The sequence below is a fragment of the Micromys minutus genome (assembly GCF_963924665.1).
Source record: "Micromys minutus genome assembly, chromosome: 9".
Classification (NCBI taxonomy): domain Eukaryota; kingdom Metazoa; phylum Chordata; class Mammalia; order Rodentia; family Muridae; genus Micromys; species Micromys minutus.
In genome coordinates, this window is record NC_137978.1 from 32,775,299 (window position 1) to 32,796,084 (window position 20,786).

Sequence of the window (20,786 nt, forward strand, 5' to 3'; positions counted from 1 at the left end):
CCCTTCAAGACACCTCCAGAACTTGTCCTGTTCCATCTTCCTCTTGATATCCTCGCCTGTTCCATTTCAAATGTTGCGTGGTGATGCCCTCAGGACCCTCAGGAGGGCCATGTGACAACTGCACCATACCCCGGGCACCTGGGCCTTGGGCTGCAGGCCCCCATTACCACACCCACCTTTTTATTTATTCACTCTTACCAGCAGAAATGATTTTATTTATGGTCTTATTTGCATTCCCCCTCTAGATAATGAGTTCCCTAAAAACAAGGACCCTGTCAGCCTCTTGTGACGTGTCTGGCAAACAGTAGGCATTCAGTCCAATGATGGCAGGCAGAGTTCTTCACCTGCCCTCATCCCGTTACATCAGCAGCATTTAAGGCAACGCCACCCTTCTTGAAACACTCACTCCTTGGCTCCCACTGACTGTGCACTTCCCAGCTTCCCTGTCACTGCACACATACTGCCTGACACACCTACTCTTGGCACACACTTCCTGCAGGCCAGGTAGCTTGCTTCATGTCACCATAACCAGGGACTTATGCTTTACAGGATTTGGGACATGAGGTGTAATTACATAGTTGCTGGTAGAATGAAAACAAACAAACAAAACAAAACAAAACAAAACAAAAAAAAACCCCAACTTCAAGCAGGGGCTGTTCTGTTTGATGATTACCCTGAGCATACCGTGGGAGGAATTTAATGTGCTTATGGGCTGGACAGAAGAAGTTAATGCATGCTGCTTTCTAGACGAGGAGATATTTGTCCCTGTGGTCATGAATCAAAGCGAAGAAAGGAAGTTAAATAAGGGTAGCAGGTCAGAGACAAACAGGAAATTCCCTATTATGGATGACACAAGCAGTAATCAGGAGATGCCAAAATGAACTCGTTTAGGAATAAATTTGCCATCCCTCCAACAAGCCTTCACTGGCTATCCACTAAGTGTCAGGTACCATGCTGGGTGCTACGCATACAATGAGCCCAGACCACGAGTGGTATCACTCTCTTAAGGTATCCTAGGTCACCACCATTGTCAGCGGAGAAGTGGAATGAGGAAGGAAGACCAGGGGCAGTGTCCATCAAAACTGGGCCAATCTGAACAAGGAAGGGCAGAAGTGCCAAGGACACGTCCCTGTGTCTAACAGCACTAGGGAGGTTTTGGAGCAGAAGAGTGACATGATTACAGCCATGTCATTACTGGAGGGTTGGGACAGCTCTGTCCGCAGACTCTGGTTCCAGGGCCCTAATAGAAGTACCCAGAAAATAGATAAATGCATTGTTTTTTGACTGTTGGTGGTCCTCAGCCCATGTCATTCCTGCTGGCTGTCATACAAAGTAGGGGATCAGGATGGAAAGTAGACCAGAAAGGGGAGCAAGGCCCAGACTTGGTTGTGGAAGGCATGTCCTGTGCTTCTTTCTGCAGGCGTCCGGGGGAGGGCAGGTAGACGCCTCCTCCCGGTGCTGGCCGTTTCCTCGTGGGTGGTAGTATCCTGAATAGATGGGGCTACAGTACAGAGCACATGGGCTTTAGGTCCTCCAGAGCTGGGCAGACGAATGACCCTCAAGATGGCCGCTTTTCAGGGGTCATCAGCCGTTCCACTTCACGCATGAACCGCAGACACAGCTCTTCCTGCCAGGGCAGAGCCACACACTGCACAGCCACAGGCAGACCGACACTCTTTTTCATGGCCTGCACAGGATACAGACATCAGGATGGGAGAAATGAAGTGAGACCACACCCCAGGTCCAGAAACACGTACTCTGCTGGGGAGGGCGAGCAGCAGGCTTGGGGCTATGTTAAGGAAGCTGGCAAAGCCTGTGAGTGCTAGGACTCTGTCCTCTACAGCAGCTGGGTCTGGGGAGCAGAGAACTAGGGGACAGGCAGGCTTTACCTTCTTCAGGATAATGTCCCAGATGTCCCCAAAGTAGCCTTTATAGTGTTCCATCTGGGCATCGTCCTCAGCAGTCACGGTGGTGACAGGAACCACCCCCGCAGGAAAGTCCAGGCTGTTGTAGAGAACGGTGTAGCTGATAGCCCCTGAGGAGAAAACACACTGGCTGTGGCAAACTGTGTCATCCATAGTCTCAACTGTCCTCCCTGGGCCTAAGTCACCCTTATCCCACACATAAAAATGGCAACCTGCTTCCACAGCTAGGAAAAGTCCCTCCCCCAGGCCTGAGGTCAGTGGCAAAGCACAGAAGCCATTAAGACTCACTGGTGCTCATTTGTGCCATTATCCACGCAGTGTCCCCGACCTGGAATGTTCTTCCTGTTTTCTTGGGTTATCTCAATCCCACCTAGATGAAAACACCATCTCCCCAAACTGAAGACTCTGCAAGGGGACTTCCTGTGTACACAGGGCTCAGACTAGAGAACTCATTCTGTCCCCACATCTGCCATCCCTTTAGCTGACAAAGTTGGTGAGACCCAAAAGAGCAAGATGCCTCTCCATGGGTGGTGTGTTCCCTCGGAACTTCTCCTCTTCTACCCCACGGCTCCACAGGGCACAGGGCTGAACTAGAAGGGATGGGAATGAGAGTTTAGCGAGGGACAGCAGGCCTCACCTGAGGCTCTGCCCGGTGCATTCAAATCCAGAGCAGGGCCCAACATGGGGGTCAGCAGCACATCCAAGTTCATTGCTTTCCACTGGGCAATCACAGACTGTCGATATATCTGAAAAGATACGCGCATACTGGGGGAGGTGCTCTGATAGAGCCAAGGCATCCCATAATGTCCAATGAACACTGAGGTGGCTCTGGCCCTAAACTTGCTACTGGATCTGAGCTGAGCCACCAAGAGACAAAAAGAGCTGCCTCTTGAGGACATTGCTTCCACCACAGACAAAATACTTTCTGCAAAGTTGAGCTACTTGCTAACATGGACATAGATAGTCCTAGAAGAACCAAGAGGGGCCCAGGACAGGAACCCTAGTCTGAGACAGACTCCAAGGACAGACACTGGACAGATGGACATCACAGAAGGGCCCAAGCCACTGTCACTGGGGAGGAAGAAGAAGCAGGATACCCCAGGGCCCCAGTGGCAGTAGCTCCAGAGAAGACTGCTAGCAGATGCCCTGAGCAATCCCATAGTCCTCTGCTCCCCAGGGCTCAGACCTTACCTCAATCTCGTGCTGCAGTTCCCACAGCTTCTCAGCCGACCTGAGGAGACAGAGCAGCCATCACTGCCATAGTCGTCGGCAACATCAGACACCCTACTCTCATCACTTCCAGGTCTCATTCAACCCCAGGGGAGCTCTAAGGACGGATCAAGGCCTTGCTGTCCAGATGGACAAATCCAGAATCTCACAGCTAAACCAGCAATACAGCAGGCCTGATACCTCATGACACTTGAGCTACGAGAGAACAGGGCTGTCAAAAGTCCTTAATATCTGGAGGTAAGAGGACTCCGTCACAGACGTCATTCTGGGAATGGGGTCCATCATGTCCTGCTTTTGAAGACTAGCTACTAAAAGAATTAAAATTTTAAGTTGGCCCCACTGACTCTGCCTTGAGGACAAGTATGCTTCAAGGCTAAGAACAAAGTAACATGTTCAAAGAAATGGCCCAAACTCAGACCATCTAGACTTGATAAGGTCTGGCTCTGCAGTCCTGAGAAAAACAAGTACAAGGTCAGTGTGCCCCGAAATAGAGTGGCCTAGAGTTAAATCGTGTCCAAAAGCAGACAGAATGTAGCAATTTGAATAAACCAATAAAATTTCCATGTGCCCATTGCTAACTGCCTATGTAATTTTCCCTATAAATATGTCCCCCTAATTGAGTTCAGGGTCGACTCTTCTATCTCCTGCATGAGATATGTGTTGTCCCCAGAGCTCTGGCCTCCCCGCGCCACCCCCCCCCCCCCACTTAAATAAACCTCTTGCCTGATTGCAGCAAGATAGGTTCTCTGTGAGTTCTTGGATTCGCGTTCTCCCAGTACTAGAGTGAGGGGCTTCCTCAATTCGGGGGTCTTTCACTACAAAGGTTCAGGTAGGACCAGGTCCAGAGCAGTTTTGTTCAGATTCCTAACAGCCTTTTGCCTGTCTCCTAGGTTCGTACACCACCACCCCACCACAGCACAGACTAATTCCTTTCTGGGCTTTTCCCTGTGCCTCCCTCTATGTAGCCTGACCTGCTCTGCACTCAGGCCCTCATCCTCAGATGATCCAGGCTAAGCTGTCCTAACACAGCTTCAGGGTCCCTGACAGTCATAGGTCAACCTCCCTGCCTGGAACACCTCAACCTTAGCATCTATTTCTCCCTGAGATTTTTCTGTCAAAACCACTTGGACTCAGACTATACCGTTGAGGAAACACAGGGGCGGGCATTAGGGTACAGGAAAAGTTCTCACCGAGGACACATACTGCTGAGAAAGGCTGCCAGCCGAGGAAACTGTACCAGAACAGACACAGCGTCAGTGACTGGCGACCTATGCCACCTCCTCCAAGCCCTCCCACCTCCCAGCCCCAGGTCATGCCCCTTTTGACAAGCAGGGTTGTTAGAGAGGAAAGGAGAACAGTCAGGATAGAGGAGATGAGGAGACCATGCCTGTCTAGACATAGCGACCAGGGGAGGAAGGAAGGAAGAGCCAGAGACCATGAGGTACCATAAGATGGAGGCCCAGAGGCTTGTCTGTGCACGCCCGGTACCCTCACCAGAGGCTTGATTAGGAAGCTCAGCAGTCTTTTAAACCACGTGGGCAGCTTCAGAATTAAGATCAGGTCCCCCAGGCAAGGATCCACAAAGTCACCTTTGCTGGAAGACAAAAGGCTTAATTAAGACGCTCTGCTCCCTGCCCCTCCTCCCGCCCCATGACCACAAGCCTGTCACTCAGTAGTCCTGTCCACCTCCTTCCTCAACAAACTCCAGTACTGATCTCTAGGTCCTTCCTTGGCCTCTTTCCAAAACAGACATTGTTTCTCCTGCTCACTGGGGTGCCTGCACTCTGCCCCAGTAGAGGCTAGACAGAGGAGCAATCTCCCTCAGCATTTTCTAGTCAGCTCTGATGCCAGCCTACATCTCTGAATGGGGCTGCAGGATAGGCTCCCCAAAAACCTATAGTGAGACCAAAGAGCAGACTCATTGCCTGAACCAGCGCAGCTATGCCTCCAGGAGGTACCTTCTCAGGCTTCTCCTCTGTAAACAGCTGGGGAAAACTAGCTGCTCTCTAGCAAGCCCCCTTTTTTAAAAAATTAATTTATATATCATTATCTATCTATCTATTTATTTTTGTTTTTTGAGACAGGGTTTCTCTGTCTAGCCCTGGCCATACTGGACTCACTCAGTAGACCAGGCTGCCCTCAAACTCACAGAGATCTGCCTAACTCTGCTTCCTAAGTGCTGGGTAAGCCTCTTAAATTTGCTTCACACACCCATTCAGAAAACAAACAAACAAAACTGAGGCCTGAAAAGAAAGATTTGGCTCAGGAAAGGCTGTTGTCCAGACCCAACACCCTTCCTTAACAAACAACCGGGAAGCCTCTGCACACAACAGGACACTTATCTGAGAGGGGGTTATGGATTTACCATCCAGCCTCCCCTCGAGTCTTATGTCACCTTTCCAAAGTCTTTGTGGTGTGGTATCTCCGATTTCAACCTGCATAGCTAAAAGGACAGCAAGGTCCCTGCCCAGATCCTCCATGGGCAGCTAAGGCCTGTCCTGGGGATGGGCACAGGGCATAGCTGCTCTCCCTGGATCTGCACATTTTAAAAACTTAGTTTTATTATTTCATGTGTGTAAGTGTTTGCCTGCATGTGTTTCTGTGCTTCGTGTGTGTGCCTGGTACCTGTGGAGGCGAGGAAGGGCATCAGATCCCCTGGAACTGGGTTAACAGCCAGTGGTGAGCTACCATGTGGGTGCTGGGAATCAAACCTAGATACTCTGGAAGAGCATCCTCTGCTCATGACCACTAGGCACAGCCCCACCCCCGTGCATTCTTCTGATTCCACCCTAGATACTCAAGCCCAACAGCACTCACAAGTTTTGGAGAAAAGTGCGGCCACCGTCGCTGAACAGCCCACCTGCAGACAGGACCTCCAGGGCGTAGGGTATGTTGTTTGGTAAGAAGGGAACCAGCTGCAGAGATTGAAGGGGGTAAGGCCCACAGGTATTACAAGGTCTTGGTTCCCATAATTCATATACTGCCCTTGTAGCCCTGTGGATGATTGGTGCCAAATGGTCACAAAGCTACAATTAGCTTTATTGACCTACGACCTCATGAGAAGTCTGGATCCGCCCATGAAGTTGTCTCAGAATTAATAAACCAAGCCCACTGGCCAACAGTCTCAAGTCCCCAGGAATCTCGAGAAATCAGTATATCACTGACACATGCACTCACATATCTCCCACCAACTACCTGCCCAGTTCCCCCACCTCAGCCATCACAGAGCCAGAATCCTCATCCCGAATGACTAGATAACAAGGAATGAAGGGACCTGGGAGGGACTGGCCATGGGAGACTGTCCTGATGGGGAGGAGATGCCATACCGTGTGGCCAGCAGCCTCGAGACTCTGCTTGGTCTCTATCACAGCCCTCCTCATGGCTGGGCTGGGCATGGTATAGTTGTCAGTTTCATAGTATCCCACGCGCAGGGGTCTAGAACTTCTATAGATCTAGAAGCAAACATAAGAAATCCCGTTGGGGCAGAAGAGAACAGCCCATGAAGAATGCTTAGAGAAGGAGGCTCTCTAGCTACAAGGTTCCAATCTGAACCCTGACACCCTCTCCTCCTGAACTATTAGCAACAGACCATCAGCACCATCACAAAATGTCTTCCCAGTGACTCAGCACAGGAATGAGAGCATTCCCAGAGCCGGAAACGGAAACCGGGGCTATCCAATGAGAGAAGGCCAGCCATGCATTCTGTCTTCTGAGTGGAGGCTCTGCTACCTGCCCTCACTCCTGTGAGAAGCCCTTTCAGATCTCCTCGCCTCTCTCCCCTCTCAGAACTACAACTGTTTGAACCTGCTTGCTAAGAAGAAAAGCCTGTTCCACACAGACCTTCCCACCTGCCCTCACTCCTAGAAATAACTATGCCACTCTACTACATGGGGACCCTCAGTCCCTTCAGGCAGCTTCAAGAAAAGCAAGAGGCCTGCACAGGAGAAGGAATTGCAGGGATTCTGGAAAGTGGAGCTTGCCTCCGTAGTTGATATGAATGACAGACGGTTCATCTGTCTGTGTCTGTTCGCCATGACTACTCCCAAAATCGTTGTACGTAGACAAGGATAGCCTCTGCGATTTTCCAGACACCAGCTCACCAAGCCTCTGAACCTCTCACTTAAAATCCCGCCTCTTTCCTATTCCCATCCTCAACTATTGCATCATGGTCCTGACCTAATCCTAGCCCAACTCCTGGTTGAAAGATCCATCTAAGGCAGGCCCCACCCTGCCCTTCCCCTTAGTAAGCTGTTGAGTTCTGTCTGACCAGTGGCCTATCTCAGTCATATTTGGGAAGCCCACACTTCACAGTTCTCACCTCATTCAGCCTACTTGCCAGGTAGTTTTCTGGAGAGATGGGCAGGAATACTCTAAGAAACTCTATTTGCTAAAGGCAAACTCAACCCAGGTCCACAACTTCTTTCTGAGGAGTTACAGAGGAGTAAGTAGTCCCTAACTAGTGGTCCTCAGCAGCATAGGGGAAAAGCCTAATAGGTTCCAAATGCAGGCACTGATGCCACCTGGTGGCCACAGGTGTAGTAGCAGCTGCCACCTGCCCACACCACCTATGTTCTAGAGTTCCCTCCCTTTGCCCATTTCCATCCCCACTCACCTCCTCTCTGAAGGGCAAGGGGGGGATGGTGGGATCCAAGCGGAACAAGTCCTCACACAGTAGGGCTTTCAGGCATAATGCCAGGCTCTCCACATCCCGGGCTATGGGGCCAACAGAAAGCTGCACTGTAGGGAAGGAAGGGAGAGGTATCACTTGGCCGCCAGTGAGCCCTAGGTCTGAGTAAGGACTGGTCTGTGGCTCCAGAGCAAGAAACGACAGTAAAAACTGACAGCTCCAGTGGCTTGGCAATCAACTAACACCCACAGGGAAAAGAGGGGCAAAGGCGAATCAAGATGTCCCCCCACACGCACCCTCCAGGGCACCAAGAGTACCATAGACCTCACTCACCTGCCGTCTGTCCATAGACACAGCCCTTCAGGCCACTCTTGCTGGTCAGAAACACAAGATATTGGAAACAAGCGCTGGCTACCCTATGCTCACCTCAAGCCCAGCCATGGCTCTAAACACCCAGCACTGGAAGGGAAACCATGCATAGCTGGTGGTAACTAATCCCCTCCCACACCCTCACCAAATGCTGGATAGTGAATCCCTCCTGCTGCCTAGAGAGCGGAAAGGCTGAGCCAGAGTCATACTTTCCTTAGGAGTCCCAGACCTCCCGGTCCCCAGGCGTACCGTACCTGAGGCGGTTCCCTGTAGGCTTGAGGCCACAGATGCCACAGAAGGCAGAAGGGAACCGGATGCTGCCACCAATGTCAGTGCCTAAACCCAGAGGGGAGCCTCCAGCTCCAATGAGAGCCCCCTCACCCCCTGAGGAACCTCCTGGGCTCTTGGAGGCCTTCCATGGGTTCACGGTCTGGCCAAAGAGGGGGTTACTGCAGTCAAAGCTGGAGGAAGCAGGAAAAGGTCAGCCCAGGTCACATCGACAACTGTCTTCTGCCTACTCCCACCTCACTGGTTAGACGGACTCCAAGGGACCAACCTTAACATGGACTGGGGGACATTGGTATGCACAAAGGGCACAGCTCCCTGCAGCTTCAGAACTTGCACCACCACACAGTCACATTCCGATGGCATTCCCTCATTCAAAGTCAAGCCCAGTGTGGAGTCGTGGCCCTTGGGGAAAGAGACACCAATAACAATGACTCAGGACCCTTCAACAGCCCAGGGACATGCCCACCACCACCATACTGGCCAGACAGAACCTCCAAGGCCTCTGGACACAGGATGTCCTTTAAGGCCCCCAGAGCTGGATGCAGACACAGAGGCAGTACAAAGGCTGAGGCCCAGCAGGCTGTACCTTATAGCTGAAGCATTCCTTGAGGCTCACGGGGACACCATAGAGCAAGCCCTGCCGTGGGGCCTGGGACAGCTGAGTCTCACAGTCAGTCAGATAAGAGGTCACACAGTTGGTCCCTTTGTTTACTTCCCAGGCCTAGGGGAAAGGAAATGGACACAAGGAAGCCAGCTTTAAAATCCCTTCTACACTTTATGTAAGGGAAAGGGTAACAGAAACATGACTCAGAGGCTTCACCAGCTACACTGGCTCTCTTAAGAGACACAGGGCCAGGTCAAGCTGTGCTCAGCAGAGGGCTCAGAAGTGCTCAACAGAGGGCACTTAGGAAGATGACCACTGGCCTCTGCTCCCATACTTCCAAGCCATATCTCTGACCAGGGAGATAGACAGAAGGCAGTCAGAAGCAGACCTCCACTTCCACCCCAGGTCATGCTGGGAGCCAGCTGCTACAGAGCCAGGCTAGACCAGACCCTGAGACTCCTTTCCCTGTCCAGTGCCAGGCTCTCACCCTTGGCCAAACTGAGCCTCCCTTTTCCTTGGGACTCTTGAGTCACACTGACCTCAATAGAGAAATAAGGGCTGTTTTTGTGTTTTATATAAAAATAAAAAAAAAAAAAAAAAGAAAGAGCCAAGGATATGTTTGATAGAGCCATGTATGGTAAGATGGAAGAGGGTGCCTCTGTGGGCCCATGCTGAGGCATCCCTTTCCCCCTGAGGTGCCAGCTATATACCTGTATAGAATACAGTATATTCTGGGTAATATAGTATAGTGTGAAATAGAGTATATTTAGGGCATGGAAAGAGAGTTGGGAAGTGGGGAGAGAGGGTGGGGAAGAGAGAAGAGAGGCCAGCCAGGAACACATGGGGGGAGGGGGAAAGCAGGTCTGGAGAGTGAGAGCAAGGAGGGGGCAGACAGCACCTTTTATGGTAAGCAGGCATACCTTGATGTTGCCAGGTAACTGTGGGGCGGAGCCTAGAAGGAATGCTGACAGCTGACCCCAAGAATTGGTATACTAGATATCTGATGGTAGATATCTAGAACGTCCAGCCCAGCTGTGGGCCCAGGGCTCCAGAAACAAAGGAGGGGACACCTAGATGCAGCCTAATGGTACCCTCTGCTCCTGGGAGACAACTGGAGAAAAGAGTAGGTGGTGGGGCCACATTCGAAACTGCAGACCTCAGTCACCAAGCTGCCCAGGGCAAGAAGGGAGGAGCCCCTGTGCAATGAAAATGCTGCCATGAGCTGAAAGTGCAGGGCCTTTCGGGCCTCAGCGGAGTCCGTGTCTGTCAATAACACTGGCTGCTCATCCCTTCCAACACCATAACACTGAGGGTCACCATCACACTCGGGATATACCAGAATGCACAATCTGTCTTACTCCTTTTTCTTATATATATTTCCTGAGCATTTCTTCTGTAAAAGACAATGTGTTTGGTCCAAAGGCTTCAAGGGAAATAATTTCCATCAGGGCTGGGGAGATGGCTTTGTGGCTTAGAGTTCTTTCTAAGAACCATTCTTCAAGAGGACCCTAGTTTGGTTTCTAGTTACAGGCGGCTCACAACCACCTGTACCTCAAACTCCATGGGACCCAGCACTCTCTTTTGGACTCCAAGAGCATCCTCACACACACCCATACTCCCTCACATAGACAACTACACATCTTTTTTAAATTTTAAAGAGTTAAAGAACAGTTCCTGTCCACGAGACCCAGGGAGAAATGAAGGGACAGAGGTGAGCCTTGCCTGTGTGTGTGGATTTTGTTTTGCTTTGTTTCTGGGTGAGGGGGCCTAGCAGGGCTGACATGGGATATTTTGCTGGTCTGCATGAATCAATGGCCTGGGAGGGGCAAGCAGAAAGAAAGAGAATCCTAGACAAGGTACCAGCACAAAGTGGAAGACCCTGAGTTCAACACCTCCAATCTCTCAAGGGCCTTGGACAGCTGGGATGAAGATACAGAGCTGAGGGTACCAGCCAGGAGGCTGCTGCTGCTTACAGAGGAAGAGAGCAGCGAGGACCAGGCTAGAGGTAGTAAAGGTAGGTGGAGAACAGGGGAAACCAGAGAGAGGGGTGGGGGAGGAACAAAGCAGACATGGTGACCAGAGGTGGAGGCGGAAGAGGGAAATCTGGGCTGAAAGCCATGCTTCTAGCTAAGACAACATGCTCAGTGTCCACACACACACACACACACACACACACACACACACACACACACACAGAGAGAGAGAGAGAGAGAGACTCCTCCTCCCTGGTAGTCCCTGGCACTGGTGTTCTACCATAACCCAGAGCATAACTCTAACAAAACTCCAGGACAGGTTTTCCCCTCAGCCTATGAAGGAATGGTTAGGGCTAGCCCCGGGCTTACCTTTCCCAGGTAGGTAAAGAGCACAGCTTCTGGGGACAGCTCCCCACTTTGTAACTTCTGTACCAGCTGGAGCAGGGGCAGAGCCAGCAAGGCCTCCGAGTCCAGGTCAGGGTTCTGTGGGTAACATAATACACCAGTCTCACACATGCAACTTTCTTTTTTCCCCTCATTAATTTCTTTATTCACTTTACATCCCCATCTTATCCCCTCTCCTTCCAATCCCCCCTTCACGTAGTTCCTTCGCCCATGTCCCATCCCCCTTCTAGGGACTGAGTCTGCCACTCAGTCCTCACAGTAAACAAACTGGTGCTCTGACACTAAAAACCAGATCCAACCCGAGGTAGGCCTTCGACACGCCAGGCCAGCCAGGCCAGACAAACGTAGCCACTGGAAGCCTGCTGGAGATGGGAGGTGGGGAGGGAGAGGGGGGTCTGGGGGGATTCATACAGCACACCTGCCTCCCTCCTGCCAGACACCCTGCAGATTAGGATTTGTTGCTCTGGGTCCCCGCCCCAACTCACATGGTTATTTTTTTTTCATTTTCTTTTCTTCTATTTCTGACAGTTTTTTCCTGTTATATAACGCACTGGGATCATATCCCCACCCCCCATTGCCTTCTCTCATTTCTAATCCCCCTTCCCCTTGCCCAACTGCACAGGCCTGTTGACCTTCTTCCTCCCAGCTATCCCTGCTCCTGCTCTGACTTCCTTCACGGTATTTGGTTGGCTTCTACTTGGTGTTTTGGTGGTGGTGATAGTGTGTGTTCAAATCATGTATAGCTGCTCTGTGTCCACCACTGTAACAGCCATGACAGATCCGGCCAGAAGATCTTACAGTGTTTCTCCCCACTTGGGTTTATTTTGTTTGGTTTGAAATAGGTTCTCACTATGTAGACCAGGCTAGCCTCAAGCCTGCCTCTCCCAAGTGCTAGGAATAAAAATGTGTACCACCGGGGCTGGAGAGATGGCTCAGCAGTTAAGAACACAGACTGCTCTTCCAGAGGTCCTGAGTTTAAATCCCAGCAACCACACGGTGGCTCACAACCATCTGTAATGGGGTCTTCTGGTGTGTCTAAAGAGAGTGACAGTGTATTCATATATGTGAAATAAATAAATGAATGAATTTTTTTTAAATGTGTGCCACCAAACCTGGTTGCATTTGTGTTTGTTTTTTGAAAGAAGGTCTCCTTTATGACCAGACTAGCCTTGAGCTTTTAAGGTCCTTCTGCCCCACTGCTCAAAGGAGATAGAATCACAGGCTTCCACATCAGGCCTGTGACCCTCTATGTCTTAATTAACTTTTGGGGAGGGGTGTTCAAGACAAGGTTTCTCTGGGTAGTAGACCTGGCTGTCCTGGAAGTCTCGCTATAGACCAGGCTAACCCACCTGCCTCTGCCTCCTGAGTGGTGGGACTAAGAGTGCACCACCATTGCCTGGGATCTTGATTAATTCTTACAGTTCCCACTGCACAGATTTTTAGAGACTGAAACTAAAAGAGAAGAAGTGCTGTGTTTAGGACCAGAAAGGTAAGATGTGGGGCTGAAGGGATGGCTCAGTGGTGAGATTCGCCCTTGCAGAGGACCTGGGGTAGGTTCACAGGATGGCTCACAACCATCTTTAACTCCAGTTCGAGGAGACCTGATACCTTCTGACCTCTGCAGGCACCAGGCACTAGGTGCTCATATACATATGCAAGGAAAACACCCAGACATCAAATAGATTCTTTTTTTAAGCAAGTAGGCAGTGAGGTCCTACCCACCCAGCCCAGGACTTCCACCTCCTGGAGGGAAGTGCAACCACAAGAAAGGTCCCCCATTAAGATTCAATGTGTGTGGCTGAAGACCACACCCAAAGGGAAATAACTGGCATATCCATTTCTAGACAGGTATGAAGAGCCTGCTCCGAATCTGACCCCACAGCAGTATACAAACAGCTAGGCCCACATGAGCTTATGTGAGGCAGACTGAGAAATAAAAAGTAACTGTGCTGATTTTTTTTTGTCAAGTTGACACAAGCTAGTCATCTAAGAAGCGGGAGCCTCAGCTGAGGAATTGCCTCCATCAGACTAGCTTGTTGGTGTGTCTTTATTAATGATTGTAGGTAGTGCCACCCCTGGACATATGGCTCTTGGTGCCGTAAGAAAGCCAGCAGAGCAAGCCATGGAAAGCAAACTAGTAAACAGTGTTCCCCCACGATCTCTGCTTTAGCTCTTGCCTGGAGTTCCGGCTTTGCCTTCCTGGATGATGGACTATAACATGTAGTTGAAATAAACCCAACTGGTTTTAGGTTGTGCTGTTTATCACAGCAACAGAAAACACAAGCTGAGACACAATCAAATATAAATTTTAGATAGGGAGGGACTGGGAAAAAACAGGGGCATCTTCTAAGAAAGGAGGTTCTAAGTTACACCCACGGGCCAGATCCCTGGGGTCAGCTCTGCCCACAAACATCCCCCTGGGTCCTCCTTGAGGGTATTAGACCAATTAGTGGATACTCACCACCCTAAGGCTCAGCCCACCCTTCCTGCTCCTGAAATCTCTGTTACCAGACCCACTAAATACTTAAGCGTATCTTCCTTGGGCTTTGCTGAGCTCTTCAGAGGTATTAGAGACTACAATGCTCGGGTCCCTCTGTTACTCATTCTTTCGGTCAGTCAGCACAAAGGACTGCGAGACAGGCCATGCATTTAGAAGTAAACCATGCAAGGTCCCTGCAGAAAAAGCAACATCCTAGCAAGTAAACAAGCCACAGGTAGACAGACAGTGTGTGGTAAAGTGAGAGACATAAGGTGAGACTGACAGCAGATAAATGACCTTGGCAGAAATGAGAGGATGGCGTACAGGGATGGTCACCTCCCTGATGAGGTGACAGTTTAGCCCATGATCTCAAGGGGAGAGACACAGAGCCTCCTCCAGGTTCCCTTGTACTCCCTCTCTACAGCCAGAGAAGGCTTGCTCCCTGGTGTCTACTCCTTGTCTTCAGGTGCCCCCTTCTTCCTGATCCTCCACCAAGCTCCACACAAGGAAATTTACAGCTATTCACTCCTCTCCTTCTGTAATCACTGTCTCCCACACTTTCAATATTGGCTCCACCTAGGATACCCCAGGACTCTCAGCCAGGCAAAGGGGCACCCATGCTCAGCTGACCAATGAAAAAGCGCTCATCCTCCCTCCGGCCTCCTCTCTCCGTTGCAATGGGCCATCAAGCCCTTCAAGCAGCTCTGAAAATTGGCCACAGTCCTCCCCTCTACCAAGACCCTCACCCAGCATCTCCCCCCCCCCCCGCACTCCCCACCCCGCCACTGCCCTGCCCAAGCCCTTGTGACCCATCCTTCCCGATAGATCTATACAAGGGCAAAGTCCAAAGTTTTTTCAGAAAGCATCTAGGGACCTGGAGGAATGTCCCAGAGATTAAGAATATTGCTCTTTCAGAAGACCTGGGTTCGACTCCCAGCACCCAGAGCCTGTATCTCCATGGGCGACTATATTGTGTGCATATACCCCATGCAGACACATATGCATAACTAAAATTATTTTAAAAAATGATAGGGAGGTAGAAACAGGGAGACCTCTGGACCTGGCTGGCCAGCTAGTCTTGCTGAATTGGTGATTTTTCAGATCCAAGGAGAGACTGTCTCAAAAAGCAAGGCGGACAGCCATAGAGAAAAACATCTGACGTGTGGCTTCCACACACAGGATACACATGGAAGCATAGACACACGCCACAGACAAACCAAGGTATATCAGAAGTGAACGTTTGCCCACTCTGTCTGTTCCGAAGAGAAAACCAAAGTTGACCATTTCTGATGAACGGGACAAACAAACATGTAAAAAACATGTGTTCGCATATGTGAAAACATGGTTGCGTATGTGAAAATGTGTGATTGCATATGTGAAAACTCACATCCCTGCTGTCCACACTTGCGTGTTTTCACAAAGCAATGCTATATGAAGCACTGCCTCTTGTCTCTTCCCCCCACAATGAATGCAAACTACTTCCTATTTTTCCAAGTGTGGAAAATGCTTCCAAAATTACAAGCACTCCCAAGGCTTATGCTTGTAATCCCAGTACTTGGGAGGTGAAGGCAGGAGGATTGCCATGAATCCGATGCCAGCCTGGGCTACATAGTGAACTGTTGGGAAAAACAAAATGAAACAACACACACACACATTTTTTACAACAACAACAACCAAAGTAAAATAAGAGTCTAAGAACATAGCTGTGTGTTTCCTGGTGTTCACAAAGAACTGGGTTTGATCCCCAGCATCGCATAATGCCAGGCATGGTAGCCCAGAGTGGTAGCAGATGCCTTTAATCCCAACACTCGGTGAGGCAGAGGCAGAGGGATCTCTGGGTTTAAGGCAAGCCTGGCCTACGAATCAAGTACCAGGACCACCAGGGCTACATGAAGAAACCCTGTCTCAAAAAAAAAAAAAAAAAAAAAAAAAACCACACACACACACACAAATAAACAAAGCCAGACATGGCTGAGGGCAGATGATCAGAAGTTTAAGGTCATCTTTAATATATATAATTAATGACTTCAAACTCAGCCTTGGATACATGAGTCACTGTTTCATTTTTTCAAATGTCTGAAAATAGAGCAAAGAAAGTAAAACTCAGCATAGCACCCACTACCCTGGGGTGATTACCAGTGTCAGTTCGCCTGCTACTCCTCCCTCCTTGCTAAAGATGCCTGCAAAGTCCCTCCCTCCACATGTCACCTCAAAGTTATCAACAACCCCTCCGGTAGGTGGTCTACAGATGTACAGATTGGAATGTTTGGCCAAAGGGGAGTGGCACCATTAGATGGTGTGGCCCGGTTAAGGTAGGTAGGTGTGGCTTTGTTGGAGGAAGTGTGTCACTGGAGATGGGCTTTGAGGTTTCGGGTGCTCAAGCCAGGCCTGGTGTCTCCCTCTTCCTGCTGCCTGCCAATCCAGATGCAGAACTCTTTTACTACACCATGTCTGCCTGTGTGCCATGACAATAACAGTCTAAACCTCTAAACCTGTAAGTCAAGCCCAGTTAAATTCTTTCCTTTATGAGAGTTTCAGGTGGTGGTGGTGCACACCTTCAGTCCCAGTCCTCAGGAGGCAGAGGTGAGAGAATCTCTGAGTTCAAGGCCAGCCTGGTCTGCAGAGTAAGTTCCAGGACAGCCAGGGCTACACAGAGAAACTGTCTCTAAAACAAATCACAACAACAAAAGAGTCGCTACAGTCCTTGCACAGCACAATCTCTTCACAGCCACAGAACCCTGAGACAGCTCCCGTTCTCACACATGTCTCTGTTCTCTCCAGCATCTCCCTGCTGACAGCAGACGACACGGTTACTAACAGCTATTTTTAAATCTTCAGTTAGCATCAGGCAATTGAGACATCATCTTTCTCCCAAATCACCAAAGCGAGTCTACAACAGAGAGAGGCTTGATTTTGCATGGGAAACGGAGAGCCAGGTACCGATTTCCTCCAACGAACTGTATGGCCACCCAGTATGGAGACATTTTTAAGAAAGAGCTACTGTACCTAGCTTTGAAGTACTGTCCCTCTCCCAACTGCTTCTTCCTCTCCAGAACTATCTATTGTCCTAATTTCAGACTCTCAGGTTATCTCATTTTCTCTCACAGTTTTTATCTCTTTTGTTCTATTTTTGTCTTGACCACAATGATGGTGAAGAAATTCTCAACGGCGAAACCAGGCTCTCAAACCATCCATAGAATCATTTCAAAGGCAGGTGCAAGGAAGGCTTGAAAAAGGCCAAGAGACAGAGCCACAGTGGATCTGGTGAAGGGAGAGTCGCTTGTAGGATCAGAGACTTTTTACGGAGAGAATGCATGAGACAGTACAACAAAGCCACATGTGCAAAGGCCCTGGGGCAGGGATCATGTGTCCTGTGACATCTCTTCCAGCTAATAGTCTAGTTTTTGTGGTTCTTGTCTGCGGCATAGAAACAATGGGGGAAAAGGGTTGGAGAGATGCTCAGAAGTTCATTATACTGCCTGCTCTTCCTGAGGACCTGGGTTTGATTCCCACAATCCCACACAGTGCCTCACAACCTTCTAGAACTGCATTGTTCAGGGGATTTGATGCCCCTCTGACCTCTGTAGGTACCAGGCATACACAGGGTGCACAGACATTCATGTAGGCAAAACATTCATACAAATAAAAAAATTAAAAAGTAGTATTTTTTTTAAAAGGCTCCCTCAGGGAGCATCTGGGGAAAGTAGGGGAAAGGCTGATAAGCTTCCATTGTTGGACAGTGACCAGAAACACACCTCTCCCTAGAGCTGCTCCAAAGTCTGGAAAAGCGAGCCACTGTGTGGACCAGAGATGCTCACGTCCTATTGCCAACTACCTTGTGTCTACCCTGGCACAAAGCTAACTTCGTATCGCACCCATCAGAGGAGCCAAATTGCTTCGCCCTCCCAGCAGGTGCCCCTGCTGCTCAGGGATGGGCTGAGGGTGCATTAGAAGAGAGACTTCAGAGGCAGCCTCAGGTGCCACCTCTCTCTTCTCTGAGGAAGCCAGAGCCCAGTAGGAGAGTTCTGTGGGGTGAAGAAGGGAAGGGGCTGAACCCAAGGCTGGGCTGACCTTACAACAAAATCCTACCTCCTAAGCACCCCCACAAGAACCCTTAGTCAGGTACAGTAAGCCAAACCCGAAGTCCCAGGTACTAATGGCTGGAACGGGCGGGTCTCTTGAGCTGGTCTCTAACTCAGTCTGGACAGCAAGACAGAAAGAAAGGCAGTGGGAGAACTGAGCAGCATGTGAACGTGTGAATATAGATAGGAACATGTTTTCTATTTGCTAAAAAGCACAGAGAAAAATAAGTACAGTAACGTGTGGTCAGCATGTGGGAGGCTGAGGCTGGAGAACCAGGAATTCAAATGCATCCTATGCTTTATTTTTGAGTTCAAAGCCAGGCTAGGAAGCATGGCACCCTGTCTAAACATTAAAAAGCAAGCAAAACCGTCACTGAGATTCCTTTGACTTCCTGCCCCTGAAACCCTAAAGGTAGTTTCCCTTCCTGAAAAAGCTAAATTTGGTGTCTGTGGCTAGATCTTGGCTCCAGGAAGTTATGCAAACGACATTTTGCATTCTAGAGCCAAAATTTCTGCCCTAAAACATTCTTTGAGAAAAGATTCTTGCCAGATCCGATGGTGGTGGTGGTGGTGGTGGCAGCGCGGCGGCACACACCTTCAATTCCAACACTTGGGAGGCAGAGGTAAGTGGATCTCTGTGAATTCAAGGCCAGCCTGGTCTACAGAGCAAATTCTAGAGCAACCAAGGCTAAACAGAGAAACTGTGTCTCGAAATAAGACAAAGAAAGAGAGAAGGAAAGAAAGAAAGAGAAAGAGAAAATTCTTCAATTCTTTAAAAAAAAAAAAACTGAAGGGCAATTATTTTAGAATAATGAAAGTAAAATGCAGGACAGCCCAGCCTTCTCCCAGCCTCCCAGCCAAATGGATTCCTTATGGCTAGAAGCATTCCTTCCCGTAGGCAGGAACTGTGGGCAGATTCCTGCCTGCTCCCCAAGCTGTGCTGAAAGCTGGTTGCACAGAAGGATGCGGAGGAGCAGCCAAGGCTCCCCAGGCCTAGCCCAGGTTCACCACAAAGATCCTGAGAGGGGACCATCAAAGAATAACCAAAGAACCTGTGCTCGTGTAGAGGTGGCGGCCAGTGTGGGATCAGAACCCCCCAACCTAGTAGGAGCCAGCTCCAAACACTGTCTGGGTAGGCTGGAACCAGAGAGGCTTTTATTTCAATAGAGATGTAAGATGCACGCTGGACTTTAGTGACGGTGGGGACCTCCAAAGTTTTGCTGACATTCAGGGCCACAGCTGTGTATCCAAAGACATGCCCTCCTAATTGCTCTCCACGGCACTTGGTTGCAGTTCTTGCTCAAAACTCACTCACTGCAACCGAAGACCTGCCAAATGCAGTTTTCACCTGCATCCCTCCCTGATACTGACAAAGGAACACCTTTCTGACTCTTGCTGTCCTCATTACCTGAGATCTCTCCCTACCTGTCAGATCCCACAAATACCCACAGCAACTCTCCTATCCTTCAGCACACAAGCACATCTAGAGTTTAGCATTTGGGATTCTAACTGGGGTCAGTGTTTCACACCACAGAAGGAAAAGCCTCCCTCCTGCAGATATCTTTTCTCCTTCCCTCGGGCTCTTTTTTCTCTCACTCCCCAAACCTACACACTGAAACGTCCAAAGGGGAAATGGGGAGAAGCGAAGCCTGTTGACCGGGTCACCCAGGGAAGCCGCTGTAAGAATGCTTGCTCTTAGAAGGGTTTGCGAGGTGTGTTTAATATGCGGGCGGCAGAAACCTGGAAGTCTTATAGGGACTTGGCCACTAACTCCCTGTGCACATAGGCGTCAATGTTCTCCCTCTTTTAAGATCCCTATGTACAAACGAACAAACGTGAACTTTAAGCTCTCTGGGCACCCTGGGCCATCGACGTGACGTCTTGGGTCATCACTCCATGATTCCAAAGTCCTAAATCCTAATGAAGTCTATAGATTCTCGCGCTAACGGTCCCCCCCCCCTTACACATACACACCCCCAGCGTTTTGAGAGTCGGGACAAAGCTCCTCTTTGACCCAGTACCGCGCCCAGCCTCCACCACCTGTCCTTTTCTTTTCCGTTTCCCCTTGCGCTGCACCTGGCGCAGAAAGAGTACGAAATGCATCAGCTCGAGGAGGGGGGCTTCTGTTCCCAGCTCACATCTGCGCTGCCTTTCAGCCGGCGCCCCGGCGTCCCGGCAGCTGAAGGAGCTGCCTTGCCCACGCCGTGCTCCCCACGCCAGCCCACCCCAGCCCGGGCGTCCGCCTTCACCTGCAGCCGGAAGCTCTGCACCGCCTTGTCCATGGTCTCCAGGCCGGCTCGCTGCTTCTGCCGCGCCCTGATCGCCGCGCCCCGGGCGGTCCGGCGCCCGGTCCATCGCAGGACCACCGCCGCCGACAACAAGCTGCAGGCTAGGCAAACCCCGGAGAGTCCGGACAGCGTGGTCCACATTTCGTTCAGCACCATGACCTCCGCAGCCGACCGCCACCCGAGAGGACTCGGCAAGCGCACACCAACAGCTCGGCCGCAAAACCCGGCCTGGATCGCCTGCGATTCCGCTTGAGGGAGGGGCAGGCGCAGCCGCGGGCCCGCGGGGAGCGCGCCGTTGCCGGGCAGCGAGAGCCAAGCTAGCAGCTCCAACGGTCAAGGTCAAGCCTGGCCTCCTGCTGGCCTGGTTCCCGGCGTGCCAGCGTTTTAAGGCAGACAGAGCAGCTGAGCTCCGCGTGGGCGCCCTCGAAAGCACCAGGGCGGCCGCTTTCCTTGACCCGGCCCCTGGCTGCGTCCCCGCCCTGTACACACACCCCCACAGCTTCAACTCTCTGCCGG

At 50.5% G+C, this 20,786-nt stretch overlaps 1 protein-coding gene across 1 annotated transcript; it reads right to left on the reverse strand.

The window, feature by feature from the left end:
- Positions 1 to 242: 242 nt before the first annotated feature.
- Positions 243 to 20,487, reverse strand: FAAH (fatty acid amide hydrolase). The gene is made up of 15 exons (XM_080921606.1): positions 20,232 to 20,487; positions 11,386 to 11,499; positions 9,026 to 9,160; positions 8,708 to 8,841; positions 8,406 to 8,612; positions 8,116 to 8,156; positions 7,768 to 7,892; positions 6,482 to 6,607; positions 5,973 to 6,070; positions 4,650 to 4,749; positions 4,346 to 4,386; positions 3,117 to 3,156; positions 2,563 to 2,671; positions 1,890 to 2,035; positions 243 to 1,687 (listed from the first exon to the last, which is right to left on the reverse strand). The coding sequence occupies exons 1-15, from the start codon at positions 20,424 to 20,426 to the stop codon at positions 1,559 to 1,561; spliced, it is 1,740 nt and encodes a 579-aa protein (XP_080777732.1). The 5' UTR covers positions 20,427 to 20,487; the 3' UTR covers positions 243 to 1,558.
- Positions 20,488 to 20,786: the final 299 nt, after the last annotated feature.

Coding starts and splice junctions, on each gene's coding strand:
- FAAH (XM_080921606.1), bottom strand. CDS start 20,426: ATGGTGCTGAACGAAATGTGGACCACGCTGTCCGGACTCTCCGGGGTT. Junction 3,157..4,345: donor CTCAGCAGTATGTGTCCTCG/GTGAGAACTTTT, acceptor CTGTCTCCTCAG/GTCGGCTGAGAAGCTGTGGG. Junction 2,036..2,562: donor TGCACCGGGCAGAGCCTCAG/GTGAGGCCTGCT, acceptor TTTTCTCCTCAG/GGGCTATCAGCTACACCGTT.